The sequence below is a fragment of the Eutrema salsugineum genome, unplaced genomic scaffold (genome assembly GCF_000478725.1).
Source record: "Eutrema salsugineum unplaced genomic scaffold, Eutsalg1_0 scaffold_9, whole genome shotgun sequence".
NCBI classification, from domain to species: Eukaryota; Viridiplantae; Streptophyta; class Magnoliopsida; order Brassicales; family Brassicaceae; genus Eutrema; species Eutrema salsugineum.
The window spans coordinates 6,740,287-6,760,711 of record NW_006256342.1 but is presented as its reverse complement, the minus strand read 5'-3'; the positions used below and the strand labels follow the sequence as shown (position 1 = coordinate 6,760,711).

General features: G+C 36.6%; 2 protein-coding genes and 1 pseudogene across 2 annotated transcripts; 1 reads left to right on the top strand and 2 right to left on the bottom strand.

Annotated features, from left to right (window-relative positions):
- Positions 1–3,432: 3,432 nt before the first annotated feature.
- On the top strand, positions 3,433–9,140 carry LOC18008457 (endoplasmic reticulum metallopeptidase 1). Its single transcript, XM_024155410.1, has 21 exons — positions 3,433–3,809; positions 3,876–3,961; positions 4,172–4,273; positions 4,565–4,671; positions 4,748–4,848; positions 5,011–5,098; positions 5,487–5,575; positions 5,699–5,838; positions 5,935–6,100; positions 6,184–6,319; positions 6,413–6,506; positions 6,635–6,764; positions 6,845–6,904; positions 7,001–7,119; positions 7,365–7,489; positions 7,617–7,841; positions 7,956–8,116; positions 8,216–8,379; positions 8,497–8,579; positions 8,663–8,748; positions 8,840–9,140. Exons 1-21 carry the CDS (start codon positions 3,594–3,596, stop codon positions 8,981–8,983), a joined length of 2,622 nt encoding a protein of 873 aa, XP_024011178.1. The 5' UTR covers positions 3,433–3,593; the 3' UTR covers positions 8,984–9,140.
- Positions 9,141–11,955: 2,815 nt separating this feature from the next.
- On the bottom strand, positions 11,956–13,212 carry LOC112087100. Its single transcript, XM_024156962.1, has 3 exons — positions 12,767–13,212; positions 12,656–12,685; positions 11,956–12,576 (listed from the first exon to the last, which is right to left on the bottom strand). Exons 1-3 carry the CDS (start codon positions 12,802–12,804, stop codon positions 12,330–12,332), a joined length of 315 nt encoding a protein of 104 aa, XP_024012730.1. The 5' UTR covers positions 12,805–13,212; the 3' UTR covers positions 11,956–12,329.
- Positions 12,766–16,738, bottom strand: LOC18009332 (annotated as a pseudogene).
- Between the last annotated feature and the right edge of the window lie 3,687 nt (positions 16,739–20,425).

The window sequence follows — 20,425 nt, the reverse complement described above, 5'->3', positions numbered from 1 at the left end:
AAACAAAAAACACTCCCCCCTCTTTCAATCCAGGCAATGGCAGTGTACATATTGTAACCAAAAAGATCGAAAATTTTAAATTTACAAATCTCGCAATTTTTTTTGTTTTTCGATACAATGTGGTTACGGTACGTAGGTTTCTGCACATCAAAGACATGTTTACAGTTTACAAATTATGGGTTTCATTTCATGTCAATTTTGTAGATTATTTTCAATGACGATTTATGAGATGGTGATATACTATTTCGATTTGGATAATATATTGGGTGTAATTAGGTAAATTTGTTTTTCTGCGTTATGACTGAGAAATTGTGGAATTGGGTAAATTTGTTTTTCTGCAATATGACTGAGGAATTGTGGAACTGGATAAATTTGTTTTTCTGCGTTATGACTGAAGAATTGTAGAATTGGGTAAATTTGGGTAAACTCGATCCTGGCGGTGGAGTTTTTGGATGGACAGGTCCTTGCTCCAGTTTAAGGGTGTCAACGGCAGCTCTTGTATCATGCCAAATCTCAGGAGTGGTGGCTCTCGTATCTTCTTCCGCAGGTGCAGCTCCATCGGCGGTGTCACTCAACGGTGGTGCAGGACAGGTGGCTCGCTGATTGCTTTGCTGAATTGTTCTCGGTGTATTTGCTCCACCGTCGTCTTCATCATCGATGTGACCTGAGTTTCCCACAGGTGTGTGTTTCCAATAATTTGTGGTAACTTCGCGTTTGCGTTTTAGATGTTGGTTTGCGGTGGCTCCGGTCCTCCGGATGTGGTCCAGTGTAGATGGTGGAATATAACCGGACGTGATTGTTGAGGTATCAGTTTGTTGTTGCGGATAGCTTGTAGCTGTGGGAGCTGGTTCTTGAAGATATTCATTTTCTCGAGAATGGCAGTCAAAGGTGATTCTCCGATAGTCCGTGTCAACAGTTGCAGTTAGTCTGTAAAGAATTTCAGAGATTCCATTTGTTCTTTGAGAAGCTGTAAGCGTTTTTCTCTTGAAGTTTGAAGGCTGGTCTCAGGTTGAAGTTTGTGGCAACAAGAATGAAAACTCTAGTTTTTTGGACCTGCGGTAATAACGGCGTGGTTTGTCTTTCGGCGTACGATTACTGCTTTTTCGTTTGGTTTTGTTTTGGTCGTGCAAATCGCTTATCTTCGCCATGTCTGCTGTTTTTATCCCATTAATCTGTTTCTTTGTAATTTCTGTAATTTTGTCAAAAATCAAAAATTGGTAATAAAATTTTAATATTTCTACCAAAAAAAAAATTGATGCATTATTACAGGTAGTCGAAAAGAAAAATAAAACTCCCTCTGTTTTTTGTTTGAAAGATTTTCTAAAGTTTAGTTAAAAATGTATAGTTTTCTCATATTATACACTTTTCTATAAGTGAGAATCAATAATAATTTATATTAATGAATCATGATGTTTATAATTAGTTAATATTCTTTCTATTCAGAATTATTTGATGTTTAAAATTTTTGCACACAGATTAAGAATTTATTTTTTTTTTATTTTTTCTACACTAAAAATATAATTTATAATTTATTTTAAATATAATTCAGCCAATAAGAAGATAATCTGCAGAATATAAAAGGTAAAAATAAGAAAAATTAATTAAATTTTATATTGAAAAGTGAAAACATCAATTATTTTAGAACAAAAAACCTCCTAAAAAACAAATAATTCTGAACTTATTAATCAATAAAATTGTATACGAAATCTAAAAAATTTAATTTTGATGTAACAAAGATAAAATCTATAAAAATGCTTTGACACAAATAGATAGTGTGTCAAACCAGACCACATAACAAAAACAGAAAAAGCATTTTGTCAACATTTCAAATATTTTCCACCTATCTAAAAAAAATAACATACATTGTATCAGTTTCCTAATAATTACTCAAATACATTCTATTGAACCAATTAACTTTGGTAAATTTCTACCAGAAATACAAAAATAGGAAGTAGCAGGCTAGCAGCTAAGACCACCTCCAACCATAGTATTTAAGGAGTTCTAATCTTAAGTTTAATAATTTTTTATTCGTTTTAATGCACTAGAACTTCTTTATAATTTTTTTCATTGGTTTAGTGTCCAATGGTAGTCTTTTAAGAGAGGCTCTAATTTTTTTGCTTATGATCATAAGAAATTGATGTTTGGCCGAGTTTTTAATTTTTGGCCGAAGAATGCTAGTGTATGGTCGATGTTTAAATGGTTCTTTACATTGACCAAATCCATCAGCCATATATGGTCGATGTTATTCTTCATAGATTTCAAAGCCGTTTTTTTTAAAAAAAAAAAACCACTTGAATTCTAATCATTGGAAAAGCACAATGCAATACATCATAAAACACATTTTGATAATCATAACCAATATCAAAAGCAATATTCAAAAACTATAACTGATATACAAGATAACAAAAACCAGTTCAAGTTCTTGATTGAGTTTTGTAAAAGTTCTTGCTTTCTCTTGTTTCTCTTGCTTGAATCAGTTCATGTTTTATATGTGTTGGTGTTTCAAATGCTTGAATGTTTGCTTATGATCATAAGAAATTGATGTTTGGCCGAGTTTTTAATTTTTGGCCAAAGAATGCCAGTATATGGTCGATAGTTAAATGGTTCTTTACATTGACCAAATCCATCAGCCATATATGGTCGATGTTATTTTCCATAGATTTCAAAGCTGATTTTTTTTAGAAGAGATGCCGCTGCTTTGTAGAAGAGATGCCACCGATTTGTAGAAGAGACGCCGCAGTAGGGGAAAATTGGAGAGGATGAGATGACGAGGGCTATGAATGTATGAATGACCAAATAGGACTTGCCGCCGGAGTTTTTATCGGAGAATAATTACCTCTCTTCGAGAGAGAGATTTCACCAAGTCAAATTTCGGAGAAATCGAACAGGGATGCTGAGTAAAAAAAAACCTTTTATGAGAAAACCCTGTCCAACACAGAAAGGTTTGAATTAAAAATAAATAAGAACACTACACCAATTATTATGTGGGAGATCTAATGAGTCTTTAAATGCACTAAATTTAGAGACAGCTAAAAACTGATTATACATTTTTTTTTTTAATTTAAAACACTAAGTAGAAACCCCTCCTCATGCGCCGCCCCCCCCCCTCTTGAACCTGCTCTAAGGATTGATACAATCTGCTTTTTGGCTGCATTGTATATTCAAAGTCAGAAAAACACAACAATGTCATTTTGATTTGACATCTGTCGATTACACATGCAATCCTTCAATTTACGATCTCATCTTCTTAAATCTTAATAGTCCAAAGATATCCAAATTCAATGATTTCAAATAAATGACACCAAATCTGAATCTCTACGAATTGAATAACAATTTTTAGTACTGACATATCTAGTTATCTACAAATAAAAAAGATTAGAGAAACGGACATTTTTCGAAAATGATCAGAATCGTGAGGACTTATTAGCAACTTTTGGACCCACTTTCACCAAAACAGTCTCTTTCTCACTTTCTCTCTGACACTCAACGACGGCCTTCACGTTCCCGTTCCGTTTCACCGAAAATATATATACAAAACTTTGATCCATCGTTGTCTTCTTCAAGTACGAGATTTCCTCGATTTTGAATCAATAATGGCGTTTTGGAGGTTGAGCTCTGGAGAAGCCACTGGTTTCAAATTCCTCTTCTCAATCGCCTTCCTCTACGCTTTAATGTTAGCGATTGCTTACTGCATCCTCCACATGAAATTTATCTCGCCGCTTCCCGCCGACGCGCCCCTGGATCGGTTCTCCGAAGCCAGAGCCGTCGAGCACATCCGCGTCTTGGCGGAGGAGATCGATGGTCGTCAGGTAATTCGGCGTCGTTTTTCGTCTCCCTCTCTCTCATTGCTTTTCTCTGATCCTATGGTTTTGTAGGAGGGACGAACTGGGCTTAGAGAAGCTGCAACATACATTAAAACTCAGTTGGAGATGGTGAAGGAGAGAGCAGGACCTAATTTAAGGTTTCGCTTTTTGGATTTGTGATACGGACATTTGAATATATAAACTTTTTGACCAAATCAAAGGAAAGTGGTATTAATAAATGCTGAGATTCATCACTCCAACCACATTTATGCACTCAGTAAATATATAAATTGATTCCACCAAGCTTTCACAAGTATGTTCCACCTTCTTTAACTCTGAGCTGAAAAAATGATTGCTTGATTGTATAGAGTTGAGGTGGAGGAGACTCAGGTGGATGGCTCCTTTAGCATGATGTTTCTTGGCCACAGCATCTCACTGGGATACAGAAACCATACCAATATACTTATGCGGTAATGTTTGCTTAATTAACAGTATTCTTCTTTACATTGAATTCTTTTTTGTGTGGTCACTGGAGATAGTTTGGATTAGAACGTGAAAATCTTAGGTCTTTTGTGTTAAAGATATCTGGTATGAATTTGTTATTCTAGGAGACTTTGCAGTTTGTGTTTGTCATTCTTTTTTGGATTGACCATCCTTTTTCAGTTTTACCTTGTTTGTGTTATTATTCTGTCATCAATAGTCTGTAACATTGACTCATAGTGTCCCCAGTTATTAATGCTAAAGGTTTGACATTTTGGCAGTATCTCGTCAATGCAATCTCTTGACACCGATGCATCAGTATTGATGAATGCACATTATGACAGTCCTGTCAACTCCCCTGGAGCTGGTGACTGTGGGTCATGTGTAGGTGCGTAATTTGGTACTTCTCTTTAGATTCTCCTTCGAAATCATAAAATCATGGCCTTTTGTATCTCCGTTTGCAGCATCACTGCTTGAATTAGCAAGACTGGTAGTGGATTCTGGCTGGACCCCGCCTCGGCCTATAATTTTTCTCTTCAATGGTGCCGAAGAGCTTTTTATGCTGGTAACACATTAACGGTGCTTAGTCCTCTTTCGCATGGAATATTGTTTCATGAAATCTATCTTCTTGCTCTTACTATATTTTGTGATTGGTAACTAGGATGAGGTTTATATTATAGTTAAGGTGATGAAAATAAGCTCCTACATTATTTGTCATGTGTTTCAGGGCTCACACGGCTTCATGACGCAGCATAAGTTGAAAGACACCATTGGAGCTTTTATAAACGTAGAAGCTTCTGGGACTGGCGGTGTTGGTAAGATTTGACCTATGTTTTATTCTTGTATTCCCTAATAAACGTTCTACTGGGGTGAAAATAATAATGAATAAACCCTTTTTACTTATGACTAGGTCCTTTCCCCGCCAATTTTTTCCTCTAAGTGACAATGATGTTCTTAACTTTGATCTTGGATCTTCTCTTATCTATTATGATGATTGAAACAAAAAAGCTTATCTTTAAAGATCTGTCTAGACCATTGCCTGTAGTCATCTAAAGAACTTCTCTTGCTACATCCTGTCTCTAGAAATCCATGCATACACATACAGTATCGTTTAGGCACTACCGCAGAATGTGTATTAGGCGACAGTATTAAGTCTTTGCTTGTAAATGAGTATTGATTTGACTTGATGTTAATGGCTGGCAGATCTGGTCTGCCAATCAGGGCCTGGCTCTTGGCCGTCCACTGTCTACTCTCAAGCTGCAGTGTATCCAATGGCGCAGAGTTCTGCACAGGTCTCTCTCTCTCCATCTCTCCTGCTCGTTTGCTCTATAAGAGATGGTCATTCACACATCCACACACGTCTTCTCTGTTTTTGCCATGTCACTGACTATAAGTTGTCCTGTGATATTCCCCAGGATGTTTTCCCTGTAATTCCTGGAGACACCGATTACAGAATGTTTGCAGAAGATTATGGCGACATTCCCGGGCTAGACATTATCTTTCTTCTGGGTGGTTACTACTACCATACTTCCTTTGACACAGTTGACAAAATATTGTATGCATCATTTTGGTATAGATTATGGTTAAACTTTTCCTTGCTATTTTTCATTATTTAGCACAACCCTCGTTTCACAGAATATATTTTAACCAGACCTGGAAGCATGCAAGCACGTGGAGAAAACTTAATCAGCGTACTTAAAGCCTTCACAAGTTCTTCTAAGCTAAAGGCTGCTAGTGAGAGAAACTCGCTTGACATGGATACTAACAGTGACATGGTTGAAAGAGCTGTTTTCTTTGATTACTTAACCCTATTCATGGTGGGTACTTTTGACTCTATCATCATCTTTTTTCGTAGCTTATTTGCACTCTCTTGGCAAGCTGAAATCATGAAATCTATCAGGTGTTCTATCCAAGAAGAGTGGCCATGGTACTTCACAACATTCCAGCTGCTTTGTTCCTTTTTGCTCCTTTCTTTTTGTATATGCGGGACCCTGGGATGCACCCTTGGTTGTCAATCTTCTGGGCTTTCTTGAACGGTAAAAATATGCAATCTTTTTTGTTATTTTGTACTCTTTTCCTCCTTAAACGATGTTTCGGAGATTTAACTTCTTAAATCGTTGGCTGATTAGGAGTTATACACCATACCGCTGGGATTTTACTTGGTGTCATATTCCCTGTTCTCTTTTCAGTCATCGGATTGTACTTTGCTTATCCCATGAGCTGGTTGGTTTTATATACCCCGTTACGTTGTTCCACATTTTATTTAAAATTTAATGCTAAATAAAGCTGTTGAAACTATTGAGATTTTTTTTGGTGGGGGGAGACTCACGAGAATTATTGTGGAAATGCAGGTTTGCTCACTCATACTTAGCTTTCTTGATGTTCATCCCCTGCTCATTTTTTGGTCTTTTACTTCCAAGAACCATCTCTGATCGTGTGTCACATTGTCAAGGTGTTTCATCTAAGAAGATTATGAAAGTTGTAAAGTCCTTATTCTTCCACTTGCCTCAGTTGCATCCCTGTCTATTACTAGAACCTGTCTTTTAACAATGATCTTGTAGGAAACATCCGATGAAGCAAGGTTTTGGGGAGCATTTGGGTTCTATGCTTTTGTAACTTCGGTATGCACTTTTGTTTAATCAGTTTAGTTAAAACCTTAACCTCAAATTTTGTTATTTGTTTGGCTGATCTATGACTAACTTGAGAAACGTTTTCAGGCATATTTTTTCGCTGGATTAAATGGAGGATTCTTGACATTTGTCATCTGCATTTCTATGATATTGGGGTGGATTTCTTTCTGTTTATCTGTCAAGTCCTATGGCTATGATTCGATCAAGTAAGGCTTCTAGTCTTTCACTGAACTATCAATGCTTTTGTGACTTTGAGGATTAATTTAATTTCAAATTCTTCTTGGACATACGACAACAAATCTTTAGCCAATAAAGATCCCTGTTCATAAATTTGATTTAGATGCTTGCTTTAGACAGTAGTTTAGATTTCCACCTCTTATAGTTCTTCTAGTTTTATGTTTTTTATGACAATTTTTTAATCAGTTGTGTGATAAAAGTTCATCTCATCCAGGTCGCCCATGTTTTATGTGATACCTCTTGTTCCATGCCTTCTGTATTCTGTCTATTTTAGTGGTATTCTTACCCTACTTTTGATTGAGAAGACAGGAATGATGGGAGCAGTTCCACCACCTTATGGTTAGTTTTCTCTGGTTCAGCTAACCGATTCACGGCATTTAAGAATTTTACCATTAAACATTAAAATGCTTGTTGCGATTGTGAGTCATTGCGTAAGATATTTATTGTACAAGATTTTTCTTTGCAGGATTTTACCTCGCAGATGTAGCTGTAGCTGCAGTCATTGGAATTGTCACCGGCCTGTGTGTGGGTCCAATAATACCAATTTGTGATCGTTGGCTAGCCAAATCTTCGATCTTGAAATTCTTGCTGCATTTCAGTGTGGTTATGTTGGCCGTATCATCTCAGTTCTTTCCTTATAGCAAAGATGCACCAAAGAGAGTTGTACTCCAACACACATTCATCACTACGGGTAGCCTTTGGTCACCCGATATTTGAACTGTTATTGTTTTTTTTTTTTTTTTTGCTTTTTCAGAGTAACCTTCTTTTGCTGAAATGACTTAAATATTCAAATTTGCCTCTGCAGGTGGAAATGAAATCGCAGGCTCTAGTTACGATTTAGCTGTCATTGATTCAAATTCTATGGAGTTCATTTTTAAGCATGCTCCGGAGGTGGCAGAGGAACTTCATGCTGGCCCTTCTTTTTCATTGGGAAACGCTGAAATGTCTCCTCAAGAAGCTTGGTTGGTACGTACGTTACTTAGATTCGCTCCTCTTTGCATGCTGCTGACAAGATAGTAAGTGTTATCAGTTTTTTGGAATAAAGAGTTTTGTGGTTTTCTGTAGGCACTTTTCCCTATTTCCTGTGTAGTAACAACAAACGGGAGGTTCCCTGCTAAAGCCAACAAGATTTTGGAACGATATAGCCAATTCCCACACTTGAAAACTCATAAACCGACAACAACTTTTGAAAATGGAACTCGCAGAGTTCATCTAGAACTCTCTCTAGGGTAAGTTGGATTAAATTCCCTGTAAAGACTCCAAGAAAAATTTCTTCTATTCGCTTTTGTTTTGCTATTAAATTCCCTGTAAGTTGGCTGTTAACTATTGCTATATTCCATTTGCAGCTCGTTGGAGGAGATCTGGGTCACGGTTCTGAACATAACCGGGCCATTATCAGGATGGTCTTTCGCAGATGGCAAACCTCCAGGTCACACAAAACTAGCACTTCGTTTCCCTTCTCTTTGAGACATTTACTAAAACTTTTAAAACGAAAATGGCTTATTGTTGCAGCGCCTGAACTCCCACGGGGTGGTCCTCCATCTTACATATTGAGACTAAGTGGCAACAGCAGCGAGAAGTGGATCTTCTGGTTAGAGGTAACACCAAGGCTTTTGATATGTTTTAACATGCCCTTTAACTAGTTTTTTTCTTTGTCGAAACTGACTAATTCCAAGTTGATTATGGCAGGCAAGTAGCGAAAAGGAAATTAGAGTAGATGTAGCTGTTCTTGATCAACGTCTTGATGAAGAAACTTTACATTTGAAAAGGCTTTTCCCTGGATGGTCCGATGTTATTGCCTACACTAGCTTTCTTTCTACTTACTTCTTCTAACAAAGACTTTTATTTTCTCCTTTTTTGTTTTTTTTTTTTAAAATATTAGAGAATAACCCGTTCTTGAAACGGGACATCTAGTTCAGTGTTTTGGTATTTATGATTTTGAATAAAATGGTGTAGATGAACGAGAATCAAAATGCAAGTATTCCCGTTATATACTAACATCAAAGATCATTAAGAATCATGCTCCGACTTCTACTAAACTCCCTGACTCGAGGATAAATCGGTGATGATTAGTTTAGCTCAATTAGAATATCCTACACATTTCATGGAACAGCATTACACTTGACAAAATACCATGCTCTAGAATCAACTTGTTCAGTTTTATCCTCTATCTTGCTATTCTAGACAATGGGAGAGGCAAAGCAATTGATTCAATTCAGAACACAAGTTTAAAATTTTGTATTTCTAAATCGCCCAAGTGCAAGTGTGTGTTACAGTAATCTAGATGGCGAATCCTCAAGGAACTATAGTCTAATTCACTAGGGATGCAAGAAATGAATTAAAAGCTAGATCAAGCAAGTGTTATGGTTTTTTTAAATGAATCCTAAGTGCAAGAACTGAAAGAAAATAAAGGAAACAAAAAACTAAAAGGTGCAGAAGAGATTAAAGTATAAACAAAGCAAAGAGCAAGCAAGCAATTAACCCAAACAAAAGAACTAGAAGGAAAAAGTAAGACTAAAAGTCAAACACGAGCACGTTTTTTAATTCTTGCATTCTTAGTGAGTTATTAATTTCTTGAGGATTGACACCTAAACTGCTACAACAAATTTCAATTTCACTTGGTTAATTTAGGGATTTTAAATTACTTTAGATTTGAAATTCTTACATCAGAGTTCAATGTAAGAGAAAATAAGAGAGAGAAATCAAGATTACTTTCTAAAGTATGAATCAAACCGTCTCGGTGTGAAGTAAATCCAAGAGAGAGGTAGTAAACATGCAAAGGAAAATTAAAAGCGGCATGTACAATGGTAAGGATGTTTCACCTTGGAATGATTGGTCGGGAATGTGGGAAGTAGAGCTAGAGCCGCCAACTTCATGTTTCCCGAGGAGTTGATAAGTGTGGATTTAAGTGGTTCTAAGCCATTGTTTTTGGTGTTTTTCTATCTGCACTTCTCACATTTTCATGTATTTCATCACCATTTTAAAATATTTTAGTAGTAGCTAATCGGTAGCTATGTCAGAGTTTGCTTAATATATTGGCCAATCCAGTTGGAAACTAATGATTTATATCCAACTCAGAGTTACACTCATTTATAGTCTATAAAGACTAAAAGTCCACAAATATATCAAAACCTAGATTTATCCAATTCCTTTCATTTATCTACTTTGTTTTCTTAATTTTATTGATACTCATTGATAAGGTAGCAAATTTCTAATGAATCCACTAAATTGGTTTTCTACCATTGTTCCCTAAACATGTATTTTTTCAATGAGTTCGATTTTGTCAAACCAATTACAAAGCAACAATATCCATGGTTCAAAAGATACTCTGTAGTTTTTGTCTCTGCACTATCATCTCCATTTACTTCTTCTTCGGCTACAGTCTCCATTGTTCCCAACCTATGAAGTTCTTTCGGGTCCATGTACATGAAGGGACTTGGTTTTTTCCTCTGCTTTGTCTATGCACTGTCATCTCCATTTCTTTCTTCTCTGCTTCACTATCTCCATTGATTCTGATCTCACTTATGTCAGCAGAGAGGAGTGCATTTGCTATATATTTTTTGTTCCATATTTCCTTCTCCTGCAAGTTATAAAGCAAAACAAATTAAAAAAAAAATGACAGAAAGTTTTTTTTTTTTTTTGGTAAAATAAAATGACAGAAAGTTGATAAAGCTTTACTACTTTTCAGAGAGATTCGCAATTACCATATTCATATATGACTTTGATAACATTTTCTTTATCAAACCCCATCTCAAGGAAATGATCAATAGCCTTGGAATTGGAAAACCCAGCTTCAGAGTTACTCTATACAAAAACGTATAAGAGGAAAGAGAAATAAAAGATAAAAAAATATCAGAAACTGTGATGACATGATATAAGATTGGAGTCACACCAGGTTTTATAATTCACAAGGTTGTCAAAGACAACAAGCTTTGTTGGCGGAAAGTGGAATAGATGGTAGAGATGGAGTGATTATGGGATGATTGACTCTCTCAATCGATGAACAAACAAGTTATTTAAGTCACACAAACAACTAAATTTGTGGCTTCTAGAGAATAGAAGTGAATCTCACACTTTTATTCAAAAGAAAAGACAATTATCCAAAGAACACACTTTGAAAGAAAATAAGAAACTTCTATATTAATTTGATTGAAGGGGCCCTTTTCAATGAAGACAGAATGAGCTTATATAATGTTCTACACAAGTCTTAACCAACGTTCTAAAAGCTAAAGCAAGAAAGAAATCAAAAACTAAATGAAAAACTAGCCGTTATGACTAAATCTCGGCCAAGTAAGGTAAGTGGAGCTGTGCTTGAGTCTTGACAACTTGGGTGCGTAGGAGTTGTGTCTTGGGACGTCCAGATTCAGTGAATGAAGCTCCAAAACGCAGCATCTTAGAAGAAGGAGCCGTTGGAGAGTTATTCCTCCAAGTGTGAATGCATCCGGAAAAGGAAAGTGCACAAACATGAGGATCCGCCTGATCCTGTGGTTTCTAGAGCATGGTAAGAAGTTTTTAGACTCCTCCAAATGTCTAAGGAACTCCCCTGGTCGCCAAACTCGGGTTTGTAAGAGATTGAACCGGTCGGTTGTCATACTTTCCATAAACAGCTGCGATTGGCTTAATTGAGAATTCAGTTGGATCCGCCTGATCCAATGCGTGTTGGTGCACCTTATGATTTTTTTGGAAAGCTTCTAGAAGTAACTCAGAGTCTCCTGGGTGCCACTGATATGTTTGAAGTCTCATAAACCCGTAAGTTGCAAATTAGGCAAGTGGAGGATCCATCGATTTAGAAATTGGATATCTCCTAAACCAAAATCGATCTCGGTCTGATTCCAATTCTCTTGGATTCTGTGATGAATAAGGAATCCATAACAAGCCGGTTCATAGCTTGATTCGTCCTGGTTTTTCCGGAATCCTTTGATTAATGCGCATATGTCTAAATCGGGTATGTTGGAGATCACCCGATTTGTAAATTGAATTACTCTTATGTCTGAACTCCAATCGGACTGATTCAACTTCGAGGCGTTCACTGGGTGAGATAGAAATGTAATACAAGTGTTGGCCGAGCTGGACCACTTGATCTCGGACTTCATCAGTGCTGAATAAGGTGCATGGGTCTTCTTGGGTGGCTTGAACATGCTTTGGCCAAGAGTTTGAGTTGATTCTTGAGAATCTTCATTTATGGGTCGACCCAAAAGTGTTTTGGCTCGATCATATATCCTTCATTGATGGCATTTGGTTGGTGAAACTCCAAGTTTTCATCCCTGCTTCTGTTCGGCTCGCCTTTATGCTCCATTGTTTTCTCCGGTTCAGCTTCTATAAGGTATCTCTCGGCTTCAGATGGGCCGTCTGGTTTGTCTATGGTCATTGAGGTCTCTTTGTGATGGTTTGCTAGGTCGATGACCATCATGACAGAAGCGTGAAAACTGCAAAACAACATACGAGATCAGAATATTAGCAACTCAACTGTGTACTTGGAGATAGTATGAATAATCACCGATGTACAGTATCTGCATTTGGTCTTGGTCCTGATTCCTGAAAAATCATTGAATCACACATTATTATTGTTAAACATATAGTTAAATAGGAATTCAAGTGTAGAGGGAAATGCCTCACCATTTTCCTCTTCTTCGTCTACACTCTCTCACCTTCATTTTCCTCTTCTTCGTCTACACTGTCACCTTTCATTCTTCTTCTGCTTTGCATTCTTTTTTCTGGTGCATGTTAACGATATGCACCCCACATTCTTTTATCACCCACTTCCTTAAAAAATTTTCGATCACAAATTCAAAGAAAAGCTTGTTCGAAGTCACATCTTCTATTTGAAATTCAAAGATGTACAAATGCTCTGTTATAGTGCAGAATAACTTGTGGAAATCCCGCATAACTGTCCCCTCATCACTATAGACTTTATAATACAACCCAGTTGGTGTACTACGGGTTTCATAATACTCCTCCCTCTCAACCAGCAAAATGCAAGCTTTAAATATCAAAGACGAAGGGAAATGCCTCTCGCTCAACTCCACTTTTAGGGAACCTCCGTTAGCTCGATGAGTGAAGCAGGTTGGGATTTCTTTACCTGGTAAGACCGTAATTTTTCTAGTCGATCTCTGGAGGAGGAGATCTCTCGCTTCTTTATTCAGCTTGAAGCAGTTACCAAACTTTAGACGAGCACGTAAATAACGAAAGGAGAGATCTAGTTTCTCTAGAGACTCACAACCTTTTGCGTCTAGCCGTGTTAAGGAATCCGGAAGCTGTGGGAGCGACAAGAGCTCTTTGCATCCCCTCAATATAAGATGAAGTAGACGAGACCATCCCTTGACCGATTCAGGCACTCCTTCTATTGCAGTTCCACGGAGATCGAGAAAGCTGACGTTTGTGGAGATCTCAGGAAAACTTTTTAACGACGAGCAGTTCCTAAGATCAAGTCTATCAAGCGATTTCAAGTTTACGTTGACGGGAAGAACCTTCAGTTCGGGGCATTCATTCAGATTCAAGTAGCTTACTTTGTGAAGGTTTCCTATAGAGGAAGGAAGCTCCACCAGACTTGAACATTCTCTAAGATTCAAAGTTTGGAGATTAGTTGCATTCCCAATAGAGGAAGGAAGCTTCACCAGACTTGAGCAATAATTGAGATATATGTCTTAGAGATTAGTGGCAGTTGAGAGATTAGGAAGCTCCTTCAAGTTTTTCGAACAACACAAATCCATCCACTTGAGATTTCTAAGCAGCTGTACAGACAAATAACAAAAACACATTTATACACTTAGCAATATAACACATTAAAAAAATTAGGGAGTGGCAAGATGACATGCCCCGGCTATTAGTACTTTTTTTTTTTTTGAACAACAAGCTATTAGTATTTAATCAAATAAAAGAAACAGTGTGGCAAGATCAGACTATTTTTCTTTCAAGTAGAATAACTATACAAATCTGACCGATAATAATAATGATAACTCTACAAAAGAAAACATATCATAGATTCGAAACAAAATTGAAATCGATATTAAATAAAATATCACTTAAATAAAATTGAAAAACGACATTGAATATAGTATATATAACTTACTTTGATTCCATCCCACAGCTTCTCAAGCTTGCTGTAACGCATGTTTAATTCCACGAGGAATTTCAGGTTGACATTGGCAGGAAAACATGTCATCGGAAAATACCACCAATCTAGTAATCGAAGTTGTGGAGAGAGATAGCTTAGACCATGTGGTAGATGCCATGTTGTCGTCTCGTTACCTTTTTGACAACAACCTCTTCTTAAGTTTAAGAATTGGAGATTAGACATTTTTTCAAAAGCTCTCTCACTTATAATTTGTTCGTCTTCATAACATATAAAGTTTATGCCAATAACACTTCTACTACCCTGGAAAAATAATACAGCCAAGAAAAATAGATAGAGATGATTAGTTATCAAATAGACTAAATTTGTAATGAGCAATGCAATAAACAGTACTAATGGCAAAACTTACTGTTTCATCGCCCATCAATACGTCACAAATCTCTCCATCATTGACCAAAAACTGGCGCTGCCCAGGATCATGAGACTGTTTACGAACAATATCTCTACCCATTTTTTCTAGCAGGCTATTCATTTCTATATTACTATAAAACATATATATGAGAGATTTCTCAATTAAGACGTCAAGCCTTTGCTTCACATCCGGAAATGTCTTTTTAAGATGCTCTACCACTTCCTTAATCAGATAACCTTTGAAAAAGCAGGCTATATGAAGAAATAGGTATTGATCCTCGTCCCATAAGGCATCATAACTGAACTGTAAAATGCTTTCAATTTTTCCGTCAAGGCTTCTCCATAATTTTTGTATTTCCCTTTCCCACTCCTCCTTGTACATATTTCGAAAGTGGGAGCCCATAACCTGAAGCCCTAGAGGAAGATTACCGGCCAGGTATGTAACTTGCCGAGCAAGATCCTCGAAACCTTCTTCAGGGTACTTCTGACCAAAAGCATACATGCAGAACATTTGAAACGCCTGATCATCTGTTGGATAATCCACTTTGTAGATATCTTTGATCCTATGTTGCTTCAAAACTCTTAGATCTTCTGTTGTGATGATAATCCGACTTCCACGACCAAACCAACTAGTTTTTTCCGCCAAGGCATCTAGTTGTGCTAACCGATCCACATCATCAAGAACAAGAAGTACTTTCTTGTATTTCAACCTTTCTTGTGCGACTCCTAAATGTGAAATAACGATGATATCTTTGTGGTTGAGCATCTTAGACAACATTTGGCTCTGTAGTTGTAGTTGTGCACTGCCTTCATCAAGACAAGGTCTTGGATAATCTCCTTTAATATTCACCATGAGTGCTCTCGATTGGAATTCTTCAGAGTATTGGTTAAATAGGCATCTTGCGATGGTGCTTTTACCAATCCCAGGAGGACCCCAAATCCCAATCATCCTCACTTCCTCCAAATCTAGGCGTAACAACGGTTCCATCTTTCTCATATGATCTTCCATCCCAATCAAACCTTTAAAATGACTTGATGGTATAACAATATTCAACAGGTTCGAAATATCAGTGGCTATGTCTTCGATCATGGTTGCTTCATCACGCCTGAAAAAAAGAGGGAGATATATTTATACATCTGGTATATAAATAATAAATTAAAACACACATACACATTTTAAATGATTTGACTTTCTCTTGGCTATATATTATTTAGATTCTACAAAAAAATAATTACAGTTTAAAACTTTTGTTTTTGTTCGATAATTAAATTTTATAATATAGTATGTTCAGAAAGATTAAGGGCATGTGGATATCAAGAGACGAACCACTTGTTTGAATGGTAACCGGCGATTGTTGCCACTATTTCCAAAGCTTGACTCCATTTCCCAATGACCTCATTTGTTTTACCTTCACAAGTTTTGTTGAAGACTTTCCCAAAATCACGAGTCTGCTTCTTTATATCAGTTGGATCCACTTCATAGAAAATGGGTTTTACTGTTTGACCCAAATCTTCCTTACATTTCATAATCTCTACCAACTCATCAAGACACCACGAGGAAGAAGCGTAGTTTTTCGAGAGCAAGACAAGCGCAATCCTCGATCCTTGAATAGCTGTTTTGAGCTCAGGGCCGATAAATTCTCCTCTCTTGATCTCGTTATCAACGAATGGGCTGATTCCTTTGCTTCTGAACTCCTTCATAATGTGACTGAGAAAGGATCTACGCACATCTGCTCCGTGAAAGCTTGGGAAGACATCGTGTAAATAATTACGAGGCAAAGTCTGGGCCTCATCATTTGTCGCTGGCCCAATGTCTGGTTGATCTGTAGAACCAGAGTTCTCAATATGGGGAGATGGAAGAGATGAAAAAGCATAAGCAATTCTTTTGTTTTTTTGCACTTTGAACTTCCCATAAACCATATAAAACATTTTAGTACCCAAAAGCGTGAAGATTGCAGCAGCAACATTCACAAGGAAAAGTTTGAAATCCATCACTAGCTAGTACGATCTTAGAGACAAGGTTTTAAGATCACAAGAGCTTTTAAGAGAGATAGAGTAAAGGATTTACGCAGAGGCTTTGTTTATCTAGACTGAAAACGTCGACTCCATTGACTTAGAAAGAGAGAAATTAATCTTATTGGAAATAACTTGTCTTGGAAAATATGTGAAACACAGCCCTCTAGGCTCTAGCTATCATTATTACGTAGGTTCCACCATTCTTGGAAGTTCTCTGAACCAACGTTCCTTCACATTTCCTGTAATTTGAAAAAAAAAAAATTTCTTTTCAAAAATCATCCGACTTTGACTATGTCGTTTTAGCTCCAAAGGTCATCAGCTAAAATGTTTGTGAAGAACTTATATACACTTGATTTCTTAGAGCATGTCCAGTGGGGGTTCATCCCCTTATTTGGGCTCGAAATCATATATAAAACGCAATTAAAAAAAGGAAAAGCCCATATTCGACGGATCAGTTCATCCGGTTGAACCTGATGAACCCGTCTTTTATCCACGTGTCTTGAGGGAATTGGAAGAAAATCGGGGTAATTTTAGGGGAGGAAAAAAAAGTTATCGGCCCAATATTCATTTCTCTTTCTCCGATATTTTTTTCTTTCTCTCGTTCCCTTCTCCGGCGATTTTTCGAGATTCCGTCGATTCCGTTCAAACCGGCAAATTTTTCCGGTGGATTGGTAATCGTAGCATCGCGCTTCCGTCTCATCGTCAAGGTAATCCTTTGGTCTTCAGTTCTCAATCTATTTTTAACGAATTCGTAGGATTAGGATTTCGTATTTTTGGGGAAAAACTGGAAATCCAAAATCGGTGTTTTTTTTTGGGGATTTTGGGTGGATTACGGATGGTTGCCTCTTATTTGATATCCGTAATCGATTTTCCGTATGGTATTTGACTGATTTACGTGAAATTCAAATCGACGAAATTAGGGTTTTTTGAGATTAGGAAAAAATTTGGGGCTTTTCTTTCGGGGTTGCAGTTTGGGTAGAAAACATGGTTTTTGTTTCGGTTTAGCTCTATTTCGGATTGGATTGCATGCTTGATGATATATGTGATGGATTTGTATGCGATGAAATTAGGGTTTTCTGAAATTTGGGGAAAATTTTGTGTGCCTTTATTTTTGGGTTTCATTTGCGGTTTACTACACTGAAATACATTTGCTAATTTGTGTTATGTATGATCTTTAGGGTATGAACTATGTTATTCACTTTGTTTTAGATCTAGTTTCTATGTTATTGCTTCATCAGGTTTGTATGCTATTTAGATAATAAATTTTGATTTGCTATGGGTCTTAGACTTGTTGCATTTACTGGTTTGGGTTGTATGATTTTTAGATAACGAAGTTGTGTATTTAAACTCTTGTCATCTTTGATATATCAAAGTGTCGACTATGTGTTGCTTTGTTGTTTTATCACAGCCACATATGTCTAATTCTCTCGACGTTTTTCTTGTCAGGTACTGTCACTGCAACTTGGCCAGTACAACTTGGATTTTGATCCGTGACCACATTCACCAATTTTAGAGGGGCCATGAAGCTTTTGTCTGCATTCTATTGTAACCGCTTATTTTATGTTGTAATGTAGACCATATGTTCTCAATTATCATTTTAGCCACATATTTTAACTTTCTGCCGTGTATTTATATGACATATGTTCTCAATTATATGTTCATTCAGATTTCCAGACTTTGTTCTTTCTCATCTTGCTATCAAAGCGTTTCTTCTTTCTCACTTTCATACCGGCAACGTGTTTGTCTCCAATCTCTTCATTCCTTACCACTTTTTTAAAAACACCAAAAAAACTTTTTTAAAAACACCAAAAAAACTTTTTTAAAAACACCAAAAAATGGCAGCATCTTCAAGCAATGGATATGATGATTCATTAGATGATTCACAAGATGATGCATTTGATGATGCAATTGATGATCAATTCGATGAGATGTTCGATCAGAAGTTTGAAGCCATGTTCAACTCTATGGTTAAGCAGCAAGCTGAAAAAAAAAAGAAACTATTTATTGAAAGAGAGCGAGAAGAAGGTCACAAGCAGTTATGGAACGATTATTTTAGCGATGATGCAATTTATCCGTCACAAATATTCCGACGCCGTTTTAGAATGAACAAGGACTTGTTCCTGCGTATTGTTGACCGCCTCTCCAATGAAGTTCCGTACTTTCAACAAAGAAGAAATGCTATCGGAAGATTAGGTCTATCCGCTCTACAAAAATGTACGGCAGCTACTCGTATAATGGCGTATGGTACGGCAGCTGATGCAGTTGACGAATATCTCCGGCTCGGGGCTAGTACAACATTATTATGCTTAGAGAATTTCACTGAGGGCATAATATCCTTGTTCGGAGATGAGTATCTGAGAAGACCCACAGCTGATGACCTTCAACGGCTACTAAACATTGGAGAGGATCGGGGCTTTCACGGGATGATAGGAAGTATTGATTGTATGCATTGGGAGTGGAAGAATTGTCCGACCGCATGGAGAGGAAAATATACACGGAGGTCAGGAAAACCGACAATCATTTTAGAGGCGGTAGCATCGCAAGATCTTTGGATATGACACACATTTTTTGGTCCACCAGGTACATTAAATGATATTAACGTTCTTGATTGTTCACCAGTTTTTGATGACATCTTGCAAGGAAAAGCTCCAAAAGTAAGATATTGGGTAAACGGTAACAAGTACCGTTTGTCATATTATCTCACTGACGGTATCTATCCGAAATGGGCTACATTTATACAATCAATTCCTCTTCCTCAAGGAGAGAAACATAGGTTATTTGCAAAAACTCAAGAATCCGTCCGAAAAGATGTAGAGCGGGCTTTTGGCGTTCTGCAATCTAGATTCGCAATAATAAAAAATCCAGCTCTTTTTTGGGATAAAGAAAAAATTGGCAAGATTATGCGAGCCTCTATCATATTACACAATATGATAGTAGAAAACGAACGACATGACTACATTCGATACAATTTAGAAGAATTCAAACAAGAAGAAGGAAGCAGAAATTCCCATGTCGATAGAGCGTATTCTACACGTATGCCTACAAATGTCTTAAATTTGATGATGGCAAAACAAAACGAAGTCCGTGACCAAGAAATACATGAACGCTTGAAAGAGGATTTAATCGAAAATATCTGGAATAAATTTGGTTAAGTTTTTTAATATTTCAAATATTGTATGTTTTTAAGATTAGGTGTAATAAATTATTGTATGTTTTAAGATTATGCGTAATAAATTGTTTTTTCTATTATAATAAATGTTTTTTTTTAATTAAAAAAAATTATTATTTTAATCGGGATGAACCCTATTTTGGGGTTCACTACTGGAACCCGAATTTTATACGAGGTTCTTCCCACACTATACAAACCCAAAAAAATGGTTTTTTAATCGGATAAACTCCTCTCTGGGAGTCACCACTGGACGTGCTCTTAGAATGTGTACAATATGATAACTAAATTTAAAAAAAAACTTAATGTATTTTTATAGCATACAAATTTTTTTGAGGGCAGGTGAATTTTTATAACATAACTAGAATTTGACTGACGCTACGCGTGGATTATATTTATAAAATTTAATTGTATGTAAATTATTTGTTTTATATGTTTTTTATTATTTGTTTTTTGTTTAGTTTATTGTAATATTGGTTATTTTTTATTTAATTAATTTTATGTTATTTTTGCTATGAAAATTATGAGTTACTGATTTTATTATGTTGTAAAACAAATTTTGAATTTGTAATGAAATCAATTTTTGTTTATTTTTTAACATTTTGTTATT

What these genes read in the sequence shown, in the direction of transcription:
- LOC18008457 (XM_024155410.1), top strand. Translation starts at nt 3,594, where the DNA reads ATGGCGTTTTGGAGGTTGAGCTCTGGAGAAGCCACTGGTTTCAAATTC. An exon ending in ATTACTTAACCCTATTCATG is followed by an intron (nt 6,101 to 6,183) that starts GTGGGTACTTTT and finishes GAAATCTATCAG; the next exon opens with GTGTTCTATCCAAGAAGAGT. An exon ending in CTTCTGGGCTTTCTTGAACG is followed by an intron (nt 6,320 to 6,412) that starts GTAAAAATATGC and finishes TTGGCTGATTAG; the next exon opens with GAGTTATACACCATACCGCT.
- LOC112087100 (XM_024156962.1), bottom strand. Translation starts at nt 12,804, where the DNA reads ATGAAGGTGAGAGAGTGTAGACGAAGAAGAGGAAAATG. An exon ending in AGACGAAGAAGAGGAAAATG is followed by an intron (nt 12,686 to 12,766) that starts GTGAGGCATTTC and finishes ATGATTTTTCAG; the next exon opens with GAATCAGGACCAAGACCAAA. An exon ending in CAAGACCAAATGCAGATACT is followed by an intron (nt 12,577 to 12,655) that starts GTACATCGGTGA and finishes GTTGTTTTGCAG; the next exon opens with TTTTCACGCTTCTGTCATGA.